This window comes from Ictidomys tridecemlineatus, chromosome 2 (assembly GCF_052094955.1).
Source record: "Ictidomys tridecemlineatus isolate mIctTri1 chromosome 2, mIctTri1.hap1, whole genome shotgun sequence".
NCBI lineage: Eukaryota > Metazoa > Chordata > Mammalia > Rodentia > Sciuridae > Ictidomys > Ictidomys tridecemlineatus.
The window spans coordinates 118,076,023-118,103,041 of record NC_135478.1 but is presented as its reverse complement, the minus strand read 5'-3'; the positions used below and the strand labels follow the sequence as shown (position 1 = coordinate 118,103,041).

General features: G+C 54.1%; 1 protein-coding gene and 1 pseudogene across 4 annotated transcripts in view; one reads left to right on the top strand and one right to left on the bottom strand.

The window, feature by feature from the left end:
* The window catches only part of Ttc28 (tetratricopeptide repeat domain 28), a 593,457-nt gene that overhangs the window by 535,019 nt on the left and 31,419 nt on the right, over nt 1–27,019 (top strand). For all 4 annotated transcript variants that reach the window (XM_078039658.1, XM_078039657.1, XM_021733755.3 and 1 more), the window contains one exon: nt 19,080–19,220. In XM_078039658.1, coding sequence (XP_077895784.1) covers nt 19,080–19,220 — 141 coding nt within the window. The remainder of the gene's footprint in view (nt 1–19,079; nt 19,221–27,019) is intronic.
* LOC144375314 (mitochondrial import inner membrane translocase subunit Tim17-A pseudogene) lies at nt 654–1,416 on the bottom strand (annotated as a pseudogene).

The window sequence follows — 27,019 nt, the reverse complement described above, 5'->3', positions numbered from 1 at the left end:
GAGGGCGCAGATGCCAGAAGACCCGTGTCAGGGGCGCGCTGGCGGTAATGTGGGCGGGAGGAGAGTGCTAACCGGTGTCCAGCAGGGATGGGGAGCCGCAGGGATGGGAAACAAAGGGCAAAACCCCAGTTGAGCTTCCCCTTGTTTCTGGAAGTATGCACGATGACATAAGAAATCAGACTCTCCTATGGTGGCAGTGGCAGGAGGGAGAGCCTGACAACAGCCTTACACCAGTGAATTCTACAAACACCCCTTGAAAATTTTATTGTACTGAAAACTAATGCTAGATTAAACAAAATATAAATAGCCCTTTGTTTATTGAGGATATTAAATTCATTATCAAAAGTCTTTTAATGGTAGCAGTAGACTCAAGGCCTGGGGGTGGGAGGAGAGAAAGAGGGTGTGTGTGTATATGTGTGTTCCTTACCACTGAGCCACATTCCCAGCCCTTTTTCATTTTTTTTTTTTTTTAAGTTCCAGGAGCTTTTTATTGTTTGAATAATAGAACACATAAAACCAGGCAGAGAAGTCCCTAAGGAAATGATGGTCATGTTCCACTGTTATTTGCCCTTTGGTCCTTCATCTTCTAAGCACTTATTATATTTTCTTTTAAGGACATTAGATATTTATTTTGATCACAAATGCAATCCGAGTGTGAATACATAAATGTGGCATCTTTTATTCCCCCCCTCCACGTTCCTTTAAATAGAAAAAAGTGCTAAATGTCTCTTCATAGCCTATTTGGCCACAGTTGTTCCACCTATGGTTTTAAAAACAGACTGCAACTTGATCTTCTGAAATCTTTCTTGAACTACAGCTCATTCTGTTAAAGAAATCCTGGGAAAAAAGTTCTACTGATATTGTCGATAGTCTCCAAAAGGTGAGGATGGTAACTGGGTGGAAGGCAACTGGGAGGGGTCTTCAGCAAATTGAGGACCATTGGGAAACTGTGTAGAGGCAAATCTTGTCAACAAGATACCAGCTCCTTCAATTAAAGCTAGGAGAATGCCACCCATTGCAGCTGACCCAACCATGGCCACTGGACCATTTCTTGCTGCCAGTATAGCTCCTGTTAAGGCACCACTAGTGATGGAGTTCCAGGGATCTTCTTTTCCTCTGACTTGAACCATACTACAATCAATCATAAAGAACGGGCCTCCCCAAACTGCAAAACTACCTCCCAATTGTGGAGCCCTGGTTCTAATAGCTGTCAAACTCCCTCGTAGTCTGTGGTTTACTCCCACTGGAGAATTTCGAAAACCTTTGATTGCTTGAAAGATACCACCACCTATGGTACCCATCGTAAAGGCCCCACCACAGTCATCCACAATTCGCCAGGGGCAAGGCTCTCTCGTATACTCCTCCATCTTGACTCCAGCCGCGCGGGCGAAGCCGGGCAAGCTGGGCCTCTTCATATTTTATTTTGAGACAGGTTCTCACTAAGTTACTTAGAGCCTTGCTAAATTGCTGAGGCTGACTTTGAACTTGCGATCTTCCTGCCTCAGCCTCCCCAGCTGCTGGGATTACAGGCATACGCTATCATGCCTGTCTGGTCATTTGATTTTTGACAAAGACACACAAACAGTACAATGGAGAAAGGTGTGAAAATAATCATTTTTTTTATCTTTACACACACACACACAAAAAAAAGACAAAAGTTAATTCAAGAGGGATCATAGACTAAAAAGCAACTGCTAAGCTGATAAAACTTTCAGAAGAAAAGATAGGAGAGTGGCTTCTGACTTAGGGGTAGAGAGGTTATAGGAAACAATAACCATAAAAGAAAAAATTATCAGTTAGATGTCATTACTTAACACTTGGGCTCATCATACACTTCATGAAGACAATGAAGAGGAAGGCCACAAATCATACATCTGACAGGAGGGCCACTCAGAACTCGTGAAGGACTCCTGCAGTAACAACGGCACAAACAACCCAATCTAAGATGTGGGAAGATTTGAACAGATGATACTTCATTGAAAACGTTATGTGATGGTGATATGCACATTGAAAATATTTAATATTGTTAGTCATTTATGGAAGTGTAATTTAAAGCACAAGAAGAAACCACTAGAAGGAATAAAATTTTGAAAGCTGACATCACAAATGCTAGTGAGGATATAGAGGAACTAGAAGGTTTGTCTATTTATTATAATATTTTTTGTAGCATTGGAGATTGAACTCAGGGATATTTTACCACTGAGCCACACCCACAGCCCTTTTTATTTTTTATTTTGAGATGGGTCTTACTAAGTTCTGAGGCTAGCCTTGAATTAAGGATCCTTCTGCCTCGGCCTCCCAAGTTGCTGGGATTACAGGGCTGTGCACTGTGCCACACTGGAAGGTTCATCTGTTATCTGGGGACACAAACGTAGAGTCACTCTGGAAAACATTCTCACGGGTTGTTTTTTTGTAAAGTCTGAGGATTGAACCCAGAGCCTCATGCAAGCCAGGAAGATTTTCTAACACTGAGCTACATCCCCAGTCCTTTTTACTTTATTTTGAGACAAGGTTGTCTTGCTAAATTGCCCAGGCTGGTCTCAAACCTGTAATCCTCCTGCCTCAGCCTCCTCAGTAGCTGGGACGACAGATGAGGACCAATCTGCCTGACTTCTAACAGTTTTTACAAAACTAAAGGTATACATCCCCAATGGGCCAACACTCTGAGGTGTTGACCAACAAGAGAAATGAAAATATATGTTCATATGAGGAATTCTACATGAGTGTTTTTGGCAGCTTTATTCTTAAACCAAACGAGATAACAGCTGGGTGTGTCTCAGTAGGAGAATGACCAGCGCACAGTGCCCATTCATACAGCAGGATGGTCCTCCCAGTGAAGTGGAGCAAACCCTCAGGCGTCAGCAGGTGAATCTCAGAACCACATCATCCCAGCTGCTCAGGGGGCTGAGGCAGGAGGATCATGAGTTCAAAGCCAGCTTCAGCAATGGTGAGGTGCTAAGCAACTTGGTCCTAGAATGGGCTTACTGAATCTCTGGTGGAAGAAAATCACGGCAATGCTTGCCTCCTGGAGGGGCAGAAATTACCTGGGAAAGGTCATGAAGGAACTTTCTGGAGTGATGGTAACATTTTATTTCTCCATAGGCTCCATGAGCACAAGCACATGTGTTTGTCAGAACTCAATGATTATGTGCATTAAGATGTGCAGTTCATTTTGTGTCATTATTTTGTATTGTATATACATTTTATATTAGAATATTTAAGTAAATATTGTACTCTAGCTGATAATATGCCTTCTGAAATATTTAGGGGAACTTTAGTTGAAATATGCAATTTACTTTGAATTGCATCCAAATGCAAAATGAATGGCTGAATGGAAAGAGGAAAGTAGTTAAGACAGATGTACTATAAAGCAATTTTATAAAAATGTTAATGATAGAATCAAGGCAATAGGTATGTGGGTATCCAGTATAAAACACTTTTAGGATTATTTATTTTAGTGGGGGGCACCAGGGATTGAACTCAGGAGCCCTCGACCACGGAGCCACATCCCCAGCCCTATTTTGTATTTTATTTAGAGACAGGGTCTCACTGAGTTGCTTAGGGCCTCGCTGTGGCTGAGGCAGGCTTTGAATTCATGATCCTCCTGCCTCAGCCTCCGGAGCCGCTGGGATGACAGGCATGCGCCACTGCACCCGGCTATGTTTAATTTTTTTTAATAGGATATTTTCTTTTTTTATATTTTTTTGTAGTTGTAATTAGACACAATATCTTTATTTTATTTTTATGTAGTGCTGAGGATCGAACCCAGGGCCTTGCACATGCCAGGCGAGTGCTCTACCACTGAGCCACAATCTCAGCCCCAGGTTTAAATTTTTTTATCATAAGATTTTGGGAAAATCTACAAAGCTGCACTGTCAGATCTTGAGCATATAGAATGTAGTAGGAAAATAAGATAATGAACTATACAAAACAATATCAGAGGCATGATTAAAATAGTTATATCTGCAGATTTGGGCAGAGAAATTTAGGCAAAATGATCCACAATAAGCACATAGAGTAGTTGTAGTGGGCAAAGGAATAGGAGTGGGGACGACAGTGACGAGTGGCAGATGTGCGCTGCCTGTGAGCCTTGCATGGACCCATGAGAGTAATGAGGGGGTGCGGGGGAGGGCCCGGAGAGGTCTCAAACTTGGAATCAGATGTGGGCCCGCATTACCAGCCGGGTGACGGGGCCAGGTGGGCATTCTTAGACTCCCTCTTCCCCCTGGGAAACGGCCATCATCTCCCCTCACAGAGGGTCGTGAATGTTGGGACTAGGTCACATCTGGGAACCCCTGGCAAGGCCTTACCATGGCAGACACTCAGCAGAGCACTCTTCCTCCTTCCTTCCTGTTCATCTGGCTCCGTGGTGTCTTCCTTCCTCTGTGGTGTCTTCAAGGACGTCATCACTGATGGCCCACGCTGCTGTGTCACTGTCACTCCTGTAGGGCCTCCTTGGGGGTGTGTCCATCTCACCTCTACTACCGTGAACTACTGCACAGATCCCTGAGGGCTCAGGGTGGGTACTTTACTCCACGGGGAGGGGACTCGGCAAATGCTGGAGGAGGAATGCATGAAGGGGCAGACAGAGCCTGCTTCTCAGAGCCCTCTCCAGGGCGCACACTGCTGTCTCATCATTTGTTACCCTCTTCCCACACTGTCACCCTCGCTGAGCTGTTCAAGCCAACAGATGTTGTGGCATGAGACCAACCCAGATCTGCCGTGGCGTGTGGACCCTGAAACACAAAGCTGGGCCCTCGTCACCATGGTAGTCGAGGGCTGGAGGGATCTGAGGTCGTGTGTACCAGGAGCCTGGAGCGCTGCAGGTCAGATGAAAGAAGCTGAGTTCACCAGTCGGGACTAGGGATGGCCTTGGTGGGGGAGGTTCACAGTAAGCAGGGTTTAGTGGCGGGGAGAGATGTGGGCTGTCTAAAGAGGGCAGAACATTCCAAGGGTGTAGAGTGACATGATCTGGGTTGGGGATGGCGGCAGATCTGTGCTGTAGGGAACCCACAGAGGGGCTCTGGCTGCACATCAGGATGATCACATTTCGCACAGGGCACAAGATGGTGCTTGGATGGGTGGAAAGCCGTCTCCGTCCTCCCTCTGCTGTGTCCTTTGCAATGCCCCGTCTCATCACTGATTTGGTCCTGACCCCTTCTCCTTTTATCTGGGCCAGAGATATGGCTCGAATGCTGACTTTAAAATGAAATCCAAATGACACATTTGGAACTCTACGTTTCAGCCCGGAAATGTTGGTTTTGTGTTGTGCATGTGGCACACGTAGCAGCCAGCTGAGATGGCCCCAGACCCAGGGGGGACCCTTGGCATAGCCTCAGCCTGATGTTTCCATGTCTTCGGATCAGTCCAAGCTACTCATTAGGAGGCCTCGTGTGGGCCAGCAGCCTGCCACACTCGGCCATCCTGGGATCCCCATGGCCCCACTTTGGTCTATGTCATCATCCTCCCCATTCCTGCCCCCACCACGTTTTTGGATCCTGAGGCACAGCTGCAGGAACACAGTCCTCCCTCCTCCCAGAGGGCCAGTACCCGCCTGTGTGCCTGCCTTCCCCGACAGAGACCCTGTGCAGTCTCCTAACAATGATCGTCCCTTGGACTCCGCAAATGTATCCAAGATTTGTTTGAGCCTTTTTCTGGCTAATAAGCATCAGTACACATTTATATTTAAAAGAAGGATTATTTAATATATTCTTCTCTTTTTTTTGATACTGAGGATTGAACCCAGGGATGCTTTACCACTGGGCCACATCCCCAGACCTTTTTTATATTTTATTTAGAAACAGGGTCTCTCTGAGTTGCTAAGTGCCTCACTTAAGTTGCTGAGGCTGGCTTTGAACTTATGATCCTCCTGCCTCAGCCTCCCGTGCCTCTGGGATTATAGGTGTGTGCCACTGCACCTGGCTAATACAGTCTTAAACCCCTAAAAATCAAGTGTCCCTCAGCAGCACTACCTTTTGCTCTAGACACCAGTGTGCACTTTATCTAGCTAAAGCCTGTCTTTCCAGAACAGCTTGCTTCTTTTTTTTCTAGGAACTGTTGCCCTGTGCTTCCTTTTCTTTCCTCTAATCATTAAAAGCGAAAAAGGAACACAGCTGCCCTGTAAGCACCTTCCTGGACTCCAGGGCCTCTAGCTCGAGTGCAGCCAAGGGCAGGTGAGCAGCGCGGCACTGCCCAGTCAGGAGAGGACCTCGTTCAGAGTGTCAGCCATTCCATTCAATGGGCAGCCGCCTTTCCTCATTTAACACTGCTACAATTCATGCAATAAAAATAACCCTGCAGAAATTGAAGCTCTTATTACCCTTGCTCTTTGAATTTGAATTTTCCAATACTTTCATCTTGAGTCCTAATGACATAGTTATTGCAATTTGTCACTTCTTATGGTGCAAATAGTAAATCCTGGATGCCGAGGTCTGCACCCCGATCCTGTCTGACATAGAAGTTACTTTTCTTATATGCTTTCTCAAGATCCATTACCCTGTTCTTCTTTAAGGCTGAAAAAATAAAAATAGACCACCAGCAGAGTAATTTGGGCCCGTGTAGATTCTGTGCAGAGGCCCAGTGGGAGAAGATGGGCCGCCTGCATCCAGGAGGGAGGTGGACCGTCTGTGCCCTCGGGGCTCACTGAGGACCCGCTTTCAAGCCTGACAAAGCAGAAGCCATTTCATTGCCTGCATTTCTTTGAGGCCCTCGTGCGGACACATTCCCTGAGGTGTGTAGACAGTCTCTCTAGGACCAGCAGCTTTTATTCCTGCTCCTACCCATTGTAAACCCAGAAACAAATATTTAGCTGGCTGTGGAGAGCCTTCCCCTCGAGCGCGCTCCCTCTGGGGGTCTGCGGCACACAGCGCCTGGCTGGTCTTTTCACGACGCACAGGACATATAATATATTTACGTCTCGCGTAACCATAGAAACCTGTTGTGTCGAAGACGACTTTATGATTTTGCTCCTCTCTGGAAAGAGATGAATAAAGCCACAGGGCAACCTGCCACCTCTTGTTTAGTGACTTTGTAATTGTTTAGCAATTAAGACTCCAGAACGTATTTACTATAATTTTCACATCTGTAGATATTTCATAAAGTATTGAATATACATAAGGAAATAAAACCACTCGAGATGTTATTTTAGAAGTCCTATAGCCAAATCAGTTTTTTTATTATTATTACCTGTGCAATTTGTACTTTATTAATGGGAACGCCTGGTCTTTCCTGTGTTGCCCTTCCCTTTAGGGAATCCTTAGCATAAGGAATGCACACATCTTGTCTTGCTGGCTACACAATAGGGCGGCAGAAAACACCAGTCTGGAGCTGGGAAGGATGGGCTAGACAGCCCAATTTGAATCTGGCTCTTCTGCTTACTGGCTGAGTCTCCCAGGACAAGTGACTGAATCATACATAGCTTTTGGGGCTTTTTACAGAAATCTATAAAATAGGAATAGCAATGGATCATTTTGAGGAAAGCAGTAATTTAGGGAAAGGCCTGCCATGTGATCAAGGGTCACTATGTGGCACTATTATTGCCCTTATTCTTAATTTCCATGTCTCAAGTCTAATGCAGAATGCAGGTGTACATTGTGACACCTGCAAAAGCTTGTTTTGTTCTGCACATAGATGGTACTTCATACTTATCAAAGGCTTCACAAATATTTATTAATTATAAAACCCCCAAGGGAGCTGAGGAATACAAATTCCATCTCTTTTCCAATTAATTCTGCACCTTTCCATTTGGCAAATACATGTGTTTCAGGGCTTTTAATAGAGCAAGGAACCCCCTTGGCTCTTTTGTCTATGCCTTGGATTGTTTAAAGGAATTATCCGCGATGTGATGTCGCGGAAGCTCAGGCTTAGCTGCTAGATGACTTGGGCGCCCCCTGCTGGCAGGCTGCAAAATCAGACATGTCAACGGAGCCAAAAGCTGCGTCCTACCCCCAGGCCCAGTATAAATTCGCTGTAGACTGTGTGGACTGTGGGTGGTAGGGTATAATCATGGCTGTGAAGGCATGGAGTTTACTCTTATTGTTATTATTTTCTTTATTATTGTTATTTAAATGGAGGTATTAGAATGCAGGGGACGTTTCCCACCAGCTAATAACCATTTAAGTTGCCGTTGGGGGCTTTCACGACTTGACAACAGCTTTTCAAAATCTCGGGCTGTTAAACCCCCTACCGGGTTAATGTGGCAGAAAAAGACAAGAACGACACCAGCCAGGGGCTCTTTGTACAGTGCTGTATCTTCAGCATCTGGAAGAGAGAAGGGGAAAGGGGTCCTTTCAGAAAATCCAATTAGAGTGAGAAGGGAGTATGCTTTGGAGAGAGAGAGGGGACGGGGTCTCCCCGGGGTAAGAGGCCCGATGTTAACAAAGGAAAATCCTCTGTTACTTTGACTTGCTTCAAAAAACCAGTGTTTCTGGAAACCAGGAAGCAAACACTGCAGACAAACAGGGAACCATTTCCACCCAAAGTTCAATTCAGACATCAACAAATACCACTGTCCAAAGCCAAGGGGATGCGGAGGGGCTCCATGACTCCTCCCAGAGGTCCCGCTCTGCCTGTCTCTTCCCGATGTCGAATGGTCCCAGGGAGATCTAGAGAAGCCAGTGGTGGGCTCTGGTGTCTGTGCAAGCAGCCCTCGCCCCAGGCTGCTAGCACTGGGGCACACCTTGGCCCTCTGTTAAGTGGTCTCATTACAGAGACCAAAGAGACTTGGTTCGGTGACTCTCATGACATTATTTGCATAGAAATTTTAAATGTGTACAATTTACCTGGATTTAGAGGATTATAAACAGAGGTGCGCACACCCCTCCGGTTCTCCTCATTAAGGGGATCACGGGGGATTAGAATGTGCGTTCCGTTGTGACGTGTCGGGACTGCTGTGCCTAGAGCAAGCTGAGGTGTGCTCTGCAGCACGGTGAGCCCTGGCCGCAGGACTCCCATCATAAGCAGGCCCCGTAGGAGCTGAGCAGTGATATTCTCATTATCCTCCACCTCTGCTGCTTCTCACTTGTTAAGGGTCAGTCAGTGTTTCAATAGGACTTGCACCAGTGCATTTGTAGGAGACGGAAGTCCGTACACCTGACCACTGGGTCTGTCTGGAGCAGCTGGCGAGAGGCACGCCCATCCTGCACCGCCTCGCCAGGCTCCTAAGAACACTGCCTGTGCTCCCTGTGCTCTTTCCAGAGCACCTTGCTCTTAGCAGGCAGTGGACAAGGGAAATGGCCCTCAGAGTGACCTTGAAGACCATTTTCAGTCATAAGAGCCTGGGTGTTGCACAGTGAAAGCGAAAAGCCCGTGTGGCTCTGGCAGCTGGAACTGCAGGGGGAGCTCATCTGATGCAAGTGCTTTTGTGAACCTGAGCTCCTCTGTCCCTGATCGCCCTGGGAAAATATGATCCTGGATTGGCTTCTGAGCCCCCAGAGGCTGGAGGGTGTCATGCAAGACATAGGTCTGGATTCAGTTTCCCTCCTTCTGGCCCATTCTGCCGCTCACTCCTGGAGTCTCCAGTTAGGCCTTGTTAACAGAGAGAGGACGTTCTGCCTCCTGGGCCATAGGACTGATGGTCACATGTGAGGAGGACCCCTACGCTCCGTAACCGACTTTGGCATTACTAATGACACGCGTCAACCCTGTTGCCCTGTGGGTTTGGAATTGGGGCCTACAGATTAAAAAGGGTACTTAACTGCAGATGCTCAGTGTAAGGGCTCCGAGCTACTCACCTGATTAAATGCCTGTCCTCTCAACCCTCTCTCTCCCATGCACCCCCACGAGATGCCTCACGCACACTCATCTTGTGTCCCACCCACCACACGCTGCAGACACGCACTCGCAGCTTCACGTTATGCGTGCACACACACATGCCCCGCCGTGAAGTGAAGGGCGACCATCAGGAGCCTTCATACAGTCCCCACCGAGGTAGGAAAAGAAAAAGCCAAGTTCCATGGGTTTGAGACCAGCCTCCAAGGGTACACTGTCCTCTAGTGCTCCAGAAACCTGACCCCAATCAACCCTGCTCAAAAAAAAAAAAAAAAAATTCAAAATTCAAGCCTTTCTGTAAGAATCTACCTTCTCTCTGGGCACCTTACAGGAAGAGTGTTCAAGATTCTGGAAAGGGAATGGAAAAGAGTCTAACAATTGCTTCAAAACCACTGATTGCTTAACGGGCACATTTTGGTCTTCCAGTGACCGCTTGGCTGTCCTGGGAGGTGATGGAGGTTGGCCTGCTTGTGGAATTTTCTGCAGACCATCTCACAGCAATTGGTCATGTGCTCAGGGCTGTGGAGAGTGTCTTAGGCACTGACGATGAGGTCAGGGAGGCCCTCTGCAGTCCTTATGCTGCCCTGTGCCTGGGCTGGCCTCTGCCAGAGCCTGGGCCTGTGCTAGGCCTTGTGGGGGCCAGAGATGGGCCCACTCCACACCTGGACTCCAGCCAGGGGCAGACAGCAGGCTGCGCGGTCCTCACGGCTCCAACCTTAGGGTCGCTCACAGAAGGGAGAGCTCACGATGGACAGAGGCGTGCGGGCTCTCTAGAGGACAAGGCAAGTCCCGGAGGGCAGCATCAGTTCCCCGCGTCAGGTCAGGGTTCTGCACGATGGACCAGGGCTGATGGATGGAGTGGGGGTCTATCTGGAGCAAAGCAGGGGCACACGTGCGTCTGTGGAGAGGAGGGTCCCTGGTTTGGGTGGAGCCAACTTCTCTCACATGGTGGAAGAGGTGCGAGTTAGAAGATGACCGTGCGTGGACACCAGCTGCTGTACTGGCTGCCGGGACTCCTGCAGTCGAGGCCCAGCCGGGAGCTGGCTCTCAGAGGGATGTGATGGTGTCTGTTTTACCCTGAGGCCACCTCTGCTTCTCTTTTGCCATTTCCTCCTCCTCATCTCTTCTGGTCACCCGCACCCGCCCTGATCCTGGGTGTTCCTGACTCCTGTAAAGTGCCACTGTCTCTGAGAAGACAGGAAGGGCCTCCTTTCAGTGTGCCGTGCTGCCCTTGCTCCACACCCACCCCCTCGGGCTTCCAACTCTAGCAGCTCCTGGCTTGGGCCTTTGTCTGCATTGGCTCTCTCTCTGGCTGGGGCTCCTGAAGGCTTGGTGGGCCGGCTCTCTTGTGATGCTTTGCAGGCCAACCGGAGGTCAGGTGAATGCTGCCTTCCGTTTTGGACACCTCACCTGTGCTGCTCAGAGACTAGGAGCCTGGTCAGAAGACTCCCACGTGGGCGTCCAACAGCTCAAGGGGGTGGGTGGGGTGCAGGGCCCTGTCCTGAGGAGGGAGAAGGAGCTGGCGGTTCACTCTGCATTTGAACAACAACCTGACTCCAGGAAGAGGCCAAGACACCTTCCTCCCTCCCCCGGTGCCTGAGAGCCGTGACTTCCCGGACCAGTTCAGGGCTGGGTGTGTCCTGTCACCGGCCCACAGAAGCAGGCAGCGTGCCCACCTGGGCTGCTTGGGCTGGGAGCCTGTGGAGGTGGGGGTGGCCCCTCACTGCTGCCCCTGGGGCTGATGGAAGGAGACGGTACTGAATCCTGCTTGGCTGGGTGGCTGGGGGCCTCTGGGTCTGGCAGATGGTTACAGTGGAGTCTTGCCTTTGCCACTTTCTGGGCCCTTGGCGAGAGGCGTGCTTTTCCTCTGGGCCCTTGGCGTCTGGTGCACTTCCCCTGGCCTCCCAGGTGGCTATGTTAGGCGGACCTGAGATGGCACCCGACCCCAAAAAAGTAACTCTGCCAGCACAGACCCGTTTCCTGCAGCCTGGTGGAGCAGGGGCAGGGTGGCCAGGGAGACTGACCGCAGGGTCAGCCCTGTCCTGACTCCAGGGTGCACGCCAGGCTTTCTGAACGGAGCCCCATGAAAACAGCTGACTGCCAGCAGCGGGGAGGTGGGGCCCCTTCCTCTTCTCCCAAAGAAGCTGGTGGGGGGCGCTGTACGGGGTGACTCTCTCCAAGGGAAGCTCCTCAGTGTCCTCTCTCCCTCCTCTCTGACCCTGGTCTGGGTGGGGACCCATACCACTGGGACAGCACAGACATTTCCTGGGCCTCCCCTTGGTGTCTGGTCATTATTGTGCTGATACCTCTATTTGGAAGGTGCTCTGACGTCCTGTGTCCTGTGCACACACACCTCCACAGATACGTGTGCACTGCCTGGCTCAGGCTGCTGTGTGTTCAAACAGTGGTAGCGCTCACTTGGGTGGGGAGGGGAGTCTCACTTGCTCACCTTCTGAATGAGTTCAAAGCCTTTACCACAGAATTAAAAGAAGGTAAAGAAGATTGAGTGGCCGTACTATCTTCTAGTCTTTGGCATTTTCCCAAGAAAAGCATGCATTGCTGCTAAATATTGGTATAGCAAAACACCCAGTAAGCTGGGCATGGTGATACACGCCTATAATCCCAGATGCTCGGGAGGCTGAGGCAGGAGGATCACGAGTTCAAAGCCAGCCTCAGTAACTTAGCAAGGCCCTGAGCAACTCAGAGAGACCTTGTCTCTAAATAAAATATGAAAAAGGTTTGGGGATGTAGCTTAGTTGTTGAGCACCCCTGGGTTCAGTCGCTGGCACCATTAAGTACTGTGGTGACAGAGAGTGACAACTTTGACTCACACAGTCTGTCCTTCAGTGGACTTTCACACAGGCTCCTGTTTGGTGCTCAGGCTGTGTAGCTGGGGCGACTGTGTCATTGGATATATCTGTACATGTGAGTGTGTGTGCATCGAGTTCCCATTCATCTTACACACAGACACAGAACTGGGAAGGGACAGTGTCCATCAAGTCCAATAGTGTGGGCCAGACGCCAAGGCCCACTGTTCATCCGTCCTGCGTCCTGCCATCACCCACTTCTGCCTGTGAGGAGGAGGCTGGCTTGCCCTCTCCAAGCGTCCAGAAGGCCTGGGACTCACCCGTCTCCCAGATTCCCAGGCCGTGGCTCTTTCTACCGCAGAGCAGGTTGATCGGGCTCTGCTGATGTGAGCGAACCACACGGATGCGACAGCCTCGAGAGCCACTGTGTCAGGAAGGCACTGCGCTGCCGGCGCGTTCCCAGAGCTCTCACCTACAGGACCCCCAGCAGCCAGGCCTTCGGTCAGCCACGGTCCCTCTGAGTCCCGCACACAGGGTGTCGAAGGGAGGCCTCCTCACGTATCTGATGGCTGTGTTTACTGAAGGAAGAGAAGCTAGGGGAGCCCTGTGATCCTCCTTTTAGCACTTAAGTACAGACTAGATGATTCCAGGCCCTGAGATAAGCCGGGTGCTCAAGACGCTTCTGAGTGACATTGCACAGTCGTTCTGGGTCCCAGAGGTCTTTTTTTTTTTTTTTTTTAATCAAATAGTTTTCTTAATAAAGCATTTTGGAAGAGGACTTTATTGTTTTACCACTTTAATAATCAAAGCACACATCAGAGTTTATTGATCCTGTGTGCGTGCACGTGTGTGGGGGGTGGGGGGGACTCCTGGCAGGTAAATGTAATCATTTGCCCTTAGACCAACAGAAGGTTTGTTCTATAAATAACTGTGAAATAACAGTGTGGATTGCAGTCTTGAGAGGACACAGGGAAAAGCAATTTCTAGAGTGACACCCAGGAGCAAGGAATTATATCTAGTTTCATCCAAACATCAGCATTTCCAGAGAGACGAGTGTGTGACCGGGAAGGGCTTTCTGATAAGCGACTGTTACCCTGCCGGGTGGCGAGGCCTCCCTGCCAGCGAGGTGTGAGCAGGTGGCTTCCCCTGGGCGCCTGCTCCCTGGGCTGCACCGCCCCGCACCATGGTGTGGCCTCTGGAACCTGTCGTGAGCAAGTTCGAGGGAGGAACTCCCTGAGGTAAGCAGCCTCAGGCCGTCCCTGCCCTTCTGGAAGATTCTAGAACTCCTTTTCTGTGTGCACCCATTCTGTCTACCCACTGGCTCTGCCAGGTGTCTCCATGTTTGGCTGATGTCAGAGCCGCTGGGGAGCAGCAGGGCCACACAGGTGTCTAGGACGCCCCTCATGCCCGTCGCCCAGCAGTCCTGTCACATGCTCGTTGTGAGCCCGGTGCAGGCCGGCCCAGGGGAGGCAGCCATCGGGAGCCCTGGGCTGGGCGAGGCAGACGGTTCTCCTCCTGGGGAGATGGGCCTTGGGTGGGATGCTTCCCCTCCTTTCCTCGCTCCCCCAAAAGTAAGCCTCAGGCTCCTTCTATCGTAGGGTTCACTGAACCACCATGGAAACACAGACGAGTAAGGGAGAGTTTCAGAGGCCCCGTCCTGGGTCCCCAAGTCTCATGCTGGTTTCCGGCCTCTTGTTAGGTGGCTTCTTGCAGCAGACCTGCAATCCAGGAGGTGCCCCTTTTCTCACCTCTGAGGCCTTCTCTGCTTCCAGGCTGGGGAACCCCAGGAGCCAGGGCCCCCTGCAGTCTGACCCGACCTCCCAGAGTGGGCTCCAGACATCTCAGTGGTGACACAGGGACTGACTGGCTGCTGAGTGCCCCCTGCTGGGAGATCTTTGCTCTGAGAAGGGGCATTTGCCGCCTTTGGTGGCCTCCATCTGGCAGGGCTGGTGGTGTGGCTCCCCCCTGTGCACAGGAAACTCCTCACCACCTTCCAGCCTCTGTGGGCAGCTGCTGATCTTCAGCAGGTGCCTAGATCCCAGGCCAGAGAGGCCTGGAGACGAGGGCGGGGCCTGGAGGAAGAATCAGGCAGCAGGACGTTGAGGCGTAAATCAGAGCTGCCTCTGGAGCCCCAGTCGCGGCTGTCAGAGGGATGACTGAGAGGCTGCAGTTGGAGAGATCAGGAGGCCACGCTTGCAAATGGAAATCCTCTCTGGAGCCTCTTGCCAAGCCCTGTCCCCAAGAACAGGATGAGCTTTGGCTCGGCTCCGCGGGGCTTGATTCATAGCCATGTCCATCTCTGGGGACAGCCGCATGGGAACAGCATTTGGATCCGGCCTCTGGTGACGGTGTGATTTATATTCCCCAGAGCAGGCGGGCCAGGCCTCTCATGGGGTCCCAGGGGCAGATGCTGGCAGGCTACTGCCTGCCGCTGGCCCGACCCCTCACCAGCTGCCCTCTCGACCCTCTCCAGGACGTGTCCCTCACCACCCTCCCTTAGGCCAGCTTCTGCTGGTGCTGACCTTTGTCCTCAATTATTCTCCATGACCCAAGACGGTCTGAACCTCCGCCTGGCGCCCAGCCCCAGGCTGGGGACTGGAGCAAGAGCAGAGTCCTCCACACTGCTCGAGGGTCCAGGGTAGAAAGGACCAAAGTTCAAGCTGGACCCTTGACCTACAGAGCCACAAGGGAGAGGGACACAGTGTGGCTGATAAGTGCAGGAGAGGATGGGGGGCAGGGCCAGGTGGATAGCCAGCAGGTCAGCCATGGGGAGCAGAGAGAGGCAGGGTCCTGGCCAACTTGTCCATGCTGGGGGACAGGGTCAGGGGTGTCCTTTGCACTCCTCCCACCTTGCCACCTCGCTCATGTGCCTCTCTCCCTTGAGACCCTCCAGTCTCTCCCTGAGGAGCTGGGACCACACTTGTGTTGCACATCACTGCCACCAGAAGGGTGACAGAGACTCTCGCTGTTGGTTGGCGCATGTGTCATCTCACATGCGCTCTCCAGGCCCCAGCGCTTGTCCACGCATCCCGTGTGTGTGCTCACTGTTGTCAGTGTGGTCTCTCATTCTGGGTCACAGAGGTCAGCCCATCTGTCCAGCACCCTTCCTGAGCTTCCGAAGCCCAGGGGCCGTCTGTGCATGAAGTCATCCCAGTCCCAGCCAAAGGATGGCACCCAGTGGTCGCCCAGTGAGCGCCTGAGGGTCACTCAGCTATGTTTGCATCATTGTGTGAGTGGCACCAAAGTGTGACTTACTGCCTTAATCAACAGGATTTAGTTTATATACTAGATTGACAGTGCACAGCAGTCAGTCTCAAAACACTGATGAGGAATGGCTTAAGGTACAGAGCTGCTCACTGTAACAGAGACTGGCGGTCAGAGGGAGCCCTCTAGCCAGGCGCAGCACGGCTGCCCCAGAGGCCGAGAGGGAAGATCGCTTGAGTCCACAAGTTCAAGGCCAGCCTGGGCAACACAGACCCTACCTCAAAAAATAAAGAAAGAAAGAGAACTCCCAAGAATTCTAGGTCCTGCTAGACAGTAGGTGCCTCGAAGACAGGTGCGATGTGACTCTCTCTGTTTAGGTCCCACTCGGCATCACGGTTGGCAAGTGCATTGGCCCAGGGCCTGTGGTGACCACGAGTGGTGTGATGTGCCATCTCTAGAACCTGCTGGGAGGGAGGGACAGAGGAGGGATGGTGGCTGGTGGCAAGTAAGCTTGGGACCCTGCTATACAGACAAGGCTCCTTTTGTAAATGGGAGATTCCCTTATCGGTGACATCTCATGTTTGTTTTCCCCTTCGGTGTTAATACTTCAAAGGGTCAGGGAATAGGAAACAACCCCATTAAGCCTGCGATTCTGAGGGCTCGGTCTGCGGCTGACAGCTGGAGTGGAGCTGTGAGATAATGGAGCCGATACTAGTCCCAGCCAATTCCTCTCCCCTTTGCAAAGCACTGAATGACAAGCAGATCGCTCAGCTCCAAGCAGGCAGTCGCATTCAGATGACAAATGTGTCCCTGGACAGAGGAGCTTGTTGAGTGATATTTACCAGGGTCTCTGGGAAGAGCCCTCCACTCCCAAGAGAGCAGTCCAAGCCTTGGCCTCTGTGCCTGCCCAGGCCCGAGGGGAACCAGCCCTCCCTCCCTCCTCTCCTTCTTTGGAAGCCCTGGTGATTTATTTAGATGCTAGAAGTTTCCTGTGCTCTTCCTTCTTCCTCCTTGTATTCCAACTCCCTCTCCCTCTCCAACCCCAGCAGCCTGGAGCTTGCAGGCGGGGTAGGAGGGGGGCCTGCCTTAGCCCTCGTGGCCCAGCCCCACCCTCGTGCTCCGGTCACGTTCCCCCATCCTTGGAGCCTCAATCTCCTGAGATCCAAGAAAGAACTAAGAAGAGCGACTGCTCAGGCTCGCCATCCAGGTAGAGAAATCTGGGTTCCCACACGCCATCCCACGTCACTTAGCCACCCCTCCCCACACACACCCTGGTGCCAGGTACTGTCCTTTGTTGGAAGAGCCAGTTCCAGACAGTGTGTTTGAGAAGCAAAGGAGGCCAGTGGCCAGGGCTGCCAGCCTCCAAGTGGTTCTGGGGGTTCTCACCAGGGCCTTTTACCTGAGCCCACGGGAGAGACAGAAGCCAGAGAAGATGGGCACGTGTACGTGGATACGTACGTACGTAGGCGCCTGCTTGAAGGTATAAACATGCTCATTTACCTGCTGAATACATACAGATAGGACATGGCTTTACACGTACACTATTCACTTATACCAAGGGCAAGAGGTTTGCTGCAAACAAAGTCAGCTCACACGATCATGGAGTCTGAGGCCTGGGCTCAGCCGCCGGCCACCTGGAGGCCCAGGACAGCCAACTCCATAGCTCTGGTCCTAGTTGCAGTCTGAACTCAAGACAGGACAGACAGATTGCCCTCCTCCCTGCCTTTCTGTTCTACTCAGGCCTTCACGGGTCGGAGGAGGCCACCTGTGTGGGAGGGGTGCTGCACTTTCTGCGATTCGGAGGCCCATCTCATGCTGACACTCTCAGACCCCCAGAACACCTGGGCAGCTTGTGGCCAGTCAAGTGGACATAAAGTCAACCACTACTCTAGCCTGGGTTCACGGACCATGTTGAGTTTACCAAGCAGATGGTATTTCATTTGGCCTCCAGAATGATCCAGTGAGGCGCTGTCAGCCTTTCTGTCCCACGTGTCACCTGCCTGGCGTTTGAAGTGCAGTATGTTCACCACAATCCCATATCACCATGTGCCAAGGCTCTTCCCTCCCAGAGACAAGACACCCCTTCCCAGAGTCCCTCCCACCTGCCCCGCATGTGAGAGGCTGAGAGCTCTGCCCCGGGTCCCTGGCCTCTCCTCTGCCCTCACTGCTCCTAGCAAGCAGGAAAGGTCATCCGTGGGCTGAGCCGCGGTGGAGGTGTCCCCAGGCATCTCCAACAGCTGGGTGTGATCCCGATGCCAAGGAAGGGCTCGACGTCAAGGTGAGGCTGGCAAGGAGCAGAGGTTGCACGCAGGTGGGCAGCTTCCCTGGGACAGGAGTGCCCCTCTTGTGCCCGTCATTGTCACCTTAGGGCAAAGTGCATGGCATTTACACTTAATAAGCTTTTGTCACCATAATCCTGATGGTAAATCAAGGCACCATGGAGTGTGTCCCTTTATTTAAGACACAGTGCAAGGTGTTCTGGCAGAGTCTGTCACAGGGGCATATGAATCAGCTCTAAAATGGTCACATCCTCACAGTGAGCTTGGAAAAAGGCCACGGAGCAGCCTTCCTCAGGTTTTCATGCCAGTCCGTGCCCACACGGCCTGGTGTGGCGGCCACGCCTGAGTGTGTTGGTCCATCTGGAAATTGCCTTTCCGGGCTGCCTAGCCGGCATGGTGGAGGAACTATCTTTCTGTTTCTGGAGGGAATTGGACTGGACCTTGTCTGGGAGCACTGTCCTGTAGCCACACTGGCCTTAGCCCCTGCGTGGGGAGAGTGCCTGGCTGGGCCTGCAGAGAGCGGGGCAGCTGGGTGTGGTGTATGTGCCAGCCCCTGGGACGGCCATGCTTGTCCGCACGGAGCTGTGGTCTATGGAGAGGCCACAGCTGAGCTGGGACAGCGGGCCCTGAACAACCACCCAGAGTTCAGTATGAGAAGCAATGTGTGGTGACAGCCTCTGGGCCACCAAGGGGGCTTGGTGAGATCCCAGCACCAGGGGGCATCCATGCTGGGGTTCGAGGGTGGCAGGTGGCATGGGACCTCAGAGCTGACTCTGTGTGTGTGTGTGTGTGTGTGTGTGTGTGTGTGTGTGTGTGTGTGTGTGGCACTGGGGATTGAACCCAGGGTGCTCTGCCACTAAGCTCCATCCCCAGCCCTCTTATTATTTTTATTTTGAGACAGAGTCTTGCTAAGTGGCTGAGGCTGCCTCAGCCTCCTGCATGGCCAGAATGACAGGCATTGCCCCCCGCCAGCCTCAGAGCCGACCTTTCTCTGACCACCCTTTTCTGCCGTCCCCTGCAGGGCCTGTGCCAGCAGCGAGACGGAGAGCGAGGCTGGAGACCTCATGGACCAGCAGTTCGAGGAGATGAACAACAAGCTCAACTCGGTCACCGACCCCACCGGCTTCCTGAGAATGGTCCGCCGCAATAACCTGGTAAACAGGTGCGTGTGGGCTCTTCCTCCAGGCCTGGCACAGCCCAGGTGACGCATCCGCAGCCGACACTCCGTCCAGCCGGGCGGGCTCCTGGCCCTCACCGCACAGCTGCAGAAGCAAGTGGTGGGCTCGGGGGCCTCTGCTTACAGCAGCCTCCAGCTGCAGCGGGGACTGGCTACGGGCCTGACCGCCAGTCCTGGCTGGGCTGGGCTGGGAAGCCCAGGTGGTGGCCTGTTCTCCACACTCCTCCCTGCTGACACTCTGAACCCAGGCGAGACCAGTCACTCCGCATCCTGCCGCAGGGAACTGGCAGGTCATGCACCTGTGCTGCTTCCTGGCCTGGGACTCAGGGAGGCAGGGACAGTGCAGAGCCAGCGTTGCTGAACAGAGAGGCTGACCAGCAGTGAGCACGGCCACTAGCCAGTAGCCCAGGACCTCCATCCCCAGCGCCCACCCAGTGGCCTTGACAGTCAGGATATCCTGAGTCGGGATGGCCAGCCCCAGCCCCTCCACCTTTTTCCCAGCTGTGAGGCCAGGTCGGATCCAGATCAGCAGAGGCACTTCTCACACTGTCACTTGGTTCCCCGGCAGCAACCTGAGCATCACGTTTTGACAGACTGCTGCAGAGAGACACCTCAGACTACCCGGGTCCCTGCCTCAGCCTGGGAGGCCTTCGGGGGAGGCTGGACCAGGGCCATGGAGGCTGTGCGCTGGGTGGGGCACGGCCTCTGCTTGTTGGTTCATTTCGGTGGCACCAAGTGCCCTCCCGTCCCTCCCCCAGCCCTGGCTTCCTCTCATTCTTGTGCTGTCAGGGTGACAAACGTGTGTTTACTTTCCCAGGGCCAAACTCCCGGGGAAGGGCGCCAGGGCCAGGGCAGAGGACGGCAGCGAGGTTAGGAAGGAGGTGGAAACACCCAGCCAGCCCCGCCCATGGCCTCTTCCCTGCCACCTTCGCAAGGGTCCCTGGAGGCTTTGGTTTGTGGGGGACATAGCCAGAAGGGAGCAGGCCTGGCTCTGCGGGGGCCCAGGAGGCAGGGGCCGCAGCTCTGCCAGGGGGTAACCTGTCAGAGCGGAGACTCGGGCGGCTCTGGCCTCACTGCTCTTCAGCTGGGTGACGCTGGACAGCCGTCTTGCCATTGCCAGCCTCTGTGTCTTCAGCCCTGGGATGGCCTCCCTTAATGTGGGATCCGAGGGGTGGGAGTAGCAATAGCACACCGGCCAGCTTCCTGATGCCACAGAGCCTGTCCACAGGTGGCTCCCGTGCTGGGATGAAGTGGGAGGAACCATGCTGGACCCGATTCCCAGGACACTGTGGGTGGATAGACTTTGGAGGGGTGGCATCCCTAGGTGCCTCTGTGACAGTGCTGACTGTCCTGGGCCGTGGCCATACACCCGTCCGATTCTCATTTCACACCACCATGGCAGCCACCACACATCATGGCCACCTGATTGCAATTCCCACAGGGTTATGGACACTCTAGGGTCAGGAGAAGGTCGGGCCAGGTGTGCCTGAACCCCAGTTTTCAACCCCGGTCCATGGTGGTATGAATTTGGGAACTGTGCATTTTAGAAAGATGGTTTTGTCCTGAGCAGCTCTGAGACGGAGCAAGATCCTGTGAGCAAGATGTTGTAGATTAGCTTCTTGGTTCATTTAAATGACACCATCTGAGTCCCCTGGAAGGGGGGCAGCGCTGGCCCAGCCCTGGGACCCCTTGGGGAGCAGTAAGGCCCAGAGCCCTGGAGCTCAGGCCAGCCCTTGCCCAGACACTCTGTACCCAGCTCCCTTGGCAGGGGCCGAGCTGGCCAGGACACTGGTGCCCTGCGGGAGAGCAAGGGGACTAGGGCCTCTGCAGACTCCAGCCCTGGCCTTTCAGGGGCTGCTGGGGCTGCCTAGGAAGGAAGCAGCCTGTGTTCTTTCAGCCTCGCTGCAGAGAGCCCTAAGGACAGTCGGCACCTAGTGTGTCCCCTGCTGCCTTCCTGTTGGGCCTGGAGCAGAGAGGCTGTGGCCTCCGAGCCCACGGGTGGGGAGCTACAGCCAGGGACCCACAGAGGGAGCAGCATCCTTGCCAGCTAGCAGCGTAATCCCTGGTGGTCTGCCAGGGCAGCCTCCTGTCCTCCAGCTGAGCACACGGGCAGGACAGAGACCTGTCACACCTCCCGGCTGCCTGCAGTCTGTGTCTCCTGTGTCCCCTCTCTGCCCCTTCCAGGGCCAGGGATCTGAGCTGAGAGGTGTGCCAGCTTGTCACTGCACAGAGCAGCCCAGAAGTGGCTTCCTGCAGACCCCACACAGCGGCCAGGGCCTGCCGCATCCACAGAGGCGAAGGGGAGCAGCCACGGGCATGGGCCTTGTGCGCTGAAGGCGCTGGCTGCCCTCTCCGGGGCTGCCTGACTCGGGGACTTTAGGATTCCTCTGCCCTTCCTTTCCTGAGAGCTTGGCTGGGCGGAGTTGGCAGCAAGGCCGCCGTAGCTAATGCAAGTCAAGTGAGGCTTGGCTGCAGCGTTCCTCTCGCCACTCTGGGTTTGGGCTTTGTTCTGCTTTGTTTCTGAGGTCTCTGCAGCTGCTATTTTTCTTCTTGCCTGTGCACTTTGGCAGAAAATGCTTTTGCATTTGAGCCCAAGGCAGGCATCACTGGTGAACAGAAAACAAGGGACTTTCTCTTGGCTGGCACCGTAGCCCCCGTGTGGGTCCCAGAGGGCAGAGCAGCAGCCGTAGGCCTCAGAAGTTATGCTGAGGCCTGGAAAGCTAGTGTGCACGTGCACGTGTGTGCGTGTGTGTCCACGCGCGCGTATGTGTGTATGTATGTGTGTGTGGTGAGGGGGGCGTGTCGCTGACTGAACCTGGGGTACTCAGCAGATCACATCTGCTACAGAAAAGACAGACAGGGTGGCTCTTGACTGCACCCTGCATTCCTGGTAGCACCTTGGCATTAGCAGGGCGCAGCCCAGGGTCATAGGACCAGCTCCTAGAGGAACATTCCGGCTGCCGCTGCCACTGCTGGGTGACATGCGTTGTAGGTTTCGGATTCTCCACCTACGGCTGTAGCATGACACCAAGCTGCAAGGGGCTTCCCTGGTGCCCAGACTGATAACTAAAGCCAACACAGAGGACAAAGAGGTGGTGTGTCTCTCCCTTCTTTTTCTTTTTAATATTTATTTTTTAGCTGTAGTTGGACACAATACCCTTATTTTCCTTATTTATTCTTATGTTGTGCTGAGGATTGAGCCCAGGGCCTCACACATGCTAGGCGAGTGCTTGGCTGAGCCTCCCACCTGGCACCCTGCATGCTCACTGGTGCTCGTGAAGACTGGGGGGTCAGCAAGCACGAATCCTGGGCCTGGTGGAGGGTCCTCCCAGAAAGTCTGTCATGCCAAGGGGAGGGAAGCATCTCCGTCTCATAGGCCAGCCGTGGAGACTGCACAGGGAGAGAAGAGACTCAACCCAGGGCCCTGGTGAGGGGATTGGCCTGGTGAGGTCCACATGCCCACGAGGAGCAGGCTTAGAGGCATGTGTCCTGCTGGTAGGTCACATGAGAATCCCACAGCGGAGATGGGATGCATAGCCTGTGGCAAGACAGAGAGGCTCCGGCAGGCTCTCCCCGTCTGCTTTCACCCCAGCTCAGGCCCTGGCAGTGGGGAGAGGGCTGCCCCAGAGCCTGCCCTTCCCTCCACTCCATGAGCAGCAGGCTGGCCTGCAGGGGTGGCAGGAGGGCCAAGGGCTGCTGCACAGGAGGGTTTCCTGAAGGCGTGGAGGGGACGGTGGGTAAGATGACTGGGTCCATGTGGCCAGCATGGCTCTCTCTGTGCCCCCGCTGAGCACGCGGTGCCTGTGTGGTCGTGTGAACCTCCGCGTGGGCCCGAGGGAGTCCAGCATGGAGGCAGGTGCTGCCCACGCAGGGCCCAGGTATCCTGCGGTGAGGCAGAGTGTGGGAGGGCCTTGCCCTGGTGCCCGGCAGACCTCCACTTGAACCCTGGCTCTGCCCCAGTGCGCCGGTCACCTTGAGCCTTTTATATATCTTACTTGTCATCCGAGCTTGGTGGTCGTGCATTGTCCTTGTCCCAACCCACTCATACATGTGGAATTCAATCTGGAGAACCGGGGGACACTGCCTTCTGCCAGGGTCGTCCTGTGGTGCCACACAGTGGGAGGCCAGGTGACGCTCTGTCCGGGGCTTCTTTCCTTCCCTCCTCTCCTTGCATTGGAGGTTTCTGTGGCATCCAAGGTTCTTTGGGGGGATTCAGTCGCCCACCCAAAAGACCAAAATCAGAAACCTGACTGGGCTGCTGGACGCTTCTCCCCTCTCAGGCCACCAGGTCCTGGCTCCTGCCCTGCCACCCTGTCTCCTGCTCTTTGGAGGTGGCACATGGCTCCTGACTCTGACCTGTACTGAACCCACCACAGGGCTGTTCCCGGCAGCCCCTGCCAACAGCAGCCGGGCTCCGTGGCCCCGCCTCAGGCAGGAGCCCCATCCCGGCCCCATCCCGGCTTCCTGCAAGTAAGCACAGCCACCAGCCTCCTCACCTGTCCTGGCCCAGGGCCCCTGGCCCCCGCACACCATCCACCCTGGGTGTGTGCTTCTCCCGGCAGCAGACACCAGCGAGGTGCCGGTGGGGAACTTGGAAATGGCCATCAGCAGCCACTTTACAGGCAGTTCCAGCAAGTAGTGACAAGCTTCTTTACAACACGGAAGTCCCCAAAGGTTGCCACAAAGTGCCATGCTTGCCAAGATATCTTAAGGTAGCACTTAATTCACAAGCACTATTTTCTTTGTGCACTTTCTTGTTCTAGAAATGATTCAAGTTGACCAAAGCGTACAGATGGTACTAGATCAGATAAAAGATAAACAATGGATGAGAGACATTATAGAGGGAAGGGTAAGCCCAAGAGAAGGAGTGGAGACTAAGTCTAGGTGCATGAGCACCTCTCCCGCTGGGACCAGCACAGGCTGGCAGGCAGTGTGGACAGGCCAGCTTCTACCCTGAAGGCCTGACCAGATCTGAATCGGCAGGCTAGCAAGGCTAGACATCTAGGAAAGCCTGAGCTGCTGGCTCCGTGTGGCTCCCGTGGGCCTGAGCACTAGGCCCCTCACCCCACGGCCCTTATGGCCTCTTGACATGCACAACCCCAGGACCCAAACGCACTCAGCTGCTGAGAATGTAGGTCACCCCGCAGCGTTTCTGGGCTCCTACCTGCTGGGCATCCCCTCTGCTGTCCTTGGGTGCTCACAGCTCGTGTGAGGTTATTACATAACCCTGGGGTCAGCCTTGCAAGATGGCTGGTGCCCAGCAAGATGAATTGCCCCAGGCCTCCTGGTTTATCAGAAGCAGCAGGTCCTTCCCTCTGGCTGTGGCTCCCGGTAGCTGGCTGCGGCCTCTGCCCTCTGTCCTCCCCTCTAATCTCCTAACTTGCTCAAGCCCTGGGCCTCCCAGAGAGTCCCAGCCACTGCTGTCCTGCCCTTCCATCCTTCCCACTGCCTATTCCATCCTCCCCTGTCCCTCTGTACAAACCCAGGGGAGGGGATGTGGCTCAAGCGGTAGCACGCTCGTCTGGCATGCGTGCGGCCCGGGTTCGATCCTCAGCACCACATACCAACAAAGATGTTGTGTCCGCCGAGAACTAAAAAAAAAAAAAAAAAAAACCCAGGGGAACCCAGACTTGTCCTTCCCCCCACAGGACCTTTGCCTGGACGTTGGGTATGGCCACAGAGCCCTTCCCTGAAGGTTGGGTTGCCCCAGGGGGAACAGAGCCTCTCCTCTCTGGGATCCCCTGGCCCTTTTTTCTGGTGTAAGGAGTCACCACCTCTCCTGGCAGTGGCACTGCCCTCTCACAGGCCAGGCCACTCGTGCTGGGGACAGATCCCATCTGGTTTCTGTCTGTGACCCCCAAGGTGCCTGGCCTGGCGCCTTGTATTAAATAGGTCCAGGTTGTGCTTGCTAATGGAATAGGGAGAAAGGGAAGGGAAGGAAAAAGGGAAAGAAACAGGGAGGGAGGGACACCTGTGGGCACCCCAGCTGCAGCAGCAGAGATGGAGGCCGCAGGTGGTCTGGATACCAGGCCCCCAGCACTGAGCAGTCTCTTGCTCTATGTCCCAACAACCACCAGGGGTGATATTATGACATGGGGGCTCAGAGAGGTTCAATCAGTTGCCCAGGGCCTCACAGCTAGAAAACGACAGGGTCAGCATTAGATCCAGATCCGCCACCCTCCAAAGCCAGACAGCCAGCCCCAGGTGCCTGTCCCCCAGCTCCCCTGCCACGTGATGGGTGGCCTGGCCTTTGCTCAACTCCTCCCGTGACAGGGCGCTTCCTGCCTTCTGCAGCAGTGTCTTCTGTCCTCAGAGCTCCAGAGGTTCTTTGTGAACTAGTGAGACCCCACAGTTTTGTTGGGGAAACAGGTTTGGACCACAGGCTGTCTGAGGGTGCAAGGCCACTTGGAAAGGCATTTCAGGGTGTTGCTGGGCACGCATCAGCCTTGCAGGCTGCCGTGCACAGGGCCATCTTTTCTTCTCTCCATCCGAAAGCCTGTGACAGGCCTGCCCCACTGACTGCCTGGCTGGGCTCCATCCTGACCCCTGGACAAGTCTGCAGGAAGAGCCTGCACCCAGAAGGCCCAGGCACGGGTTGTCCATGGTGGCATTGTCAGACTGGCCACAGAGCCCCACGCACATCACAACAGAGGCCAGGCACCACCCACTGCCTCTGTGGTTCTGGGGAGAGGACATGGGCAGGCTGGAACCTCTGTGTGGAGACACATGCCACCACGCGGCACCTGGGCTGTAAACCTGACGTGCCAGGAGAGGAGCCACGCAAAGCCCCAGACTCCTCCTGGGCTGGACGGCCCCAGGCATCGGGGAAAACAGGGTCCCTACAGCCCGGGAGAGCAGGCACCTGGTAATTAAGGAGGTAGCAGGCAGAGAGCTCTGCAGCTTATTGAATAAGTACTTAAAATGCAGCATTGACAGTGTCACTCCCAGAGGACCCAACCTTTTGTGTGCAGATGGTCATGGAGGAGCACTGCTGAATGGTATCAGAACCCCTGTTTTAATTGAATTGTGGCAGCTCTGGCTACTTGGATATAATGGATTTGCCAATTAATTTTTCCACCAGTCCCCTAAAACCCAGGTTCAAACCTCAGCCAGCTCCATCCCTTAGAATAGGAGATCCAAGCTCAGAACGCAGAGGGGGTGGTCAGGGCTGGGGCGGGGGAGGATGGGACAAGAGCTGCACTCGGCCTGCCAAGACTTTCCCAGGAGCCAGCCAGGGCCTGGGAGGAGGGAGCCCCAGCAGAGAGAAGCTGTGGGACCTGGAGCCAGGGCCGCCTGAGAGAAGGCCACCACACCCGGAGTGCTTTCTGGGAGCACCCCCAGGAAGAGGGCCTCTGTCCTCCTTGGTCCCTGCCCAGCAGGGCCTGGCCCAAGTCCTACTCACAGATGACCCAGAAAATGGGGCCCCCTGGAGGGCCCACCATCCTGGGAGAGAGGGCTTCAGAGGAGGGTTCAGTGGGCTGGAAGTTGTCAAGGCCAGATGTACCCTGGGCTGTGTTCCTAGACAGGCAGAGAGGGCACTGGGTGCCTGGGGGGAACCAGGTCCAGCTGAGCAGGAGGCAGGGGTGGGAGAGGGGGGGACTCTCCATGAGGCCTCAGCCCTGCAGCCTGCCTTGAAGCTCTTAGACCAGTGCACATCCGTGGGCACAGCTGCGTCTGACTGTGAGCTCCAGTCCTCTGCAGCTGGCCCCGGCCCTGCCCAGGAGGCTCTTGGTCAGAACGAGTGAGTGACCACCACCGTCATTTCTCTTTGTCAGGAGCAAGCC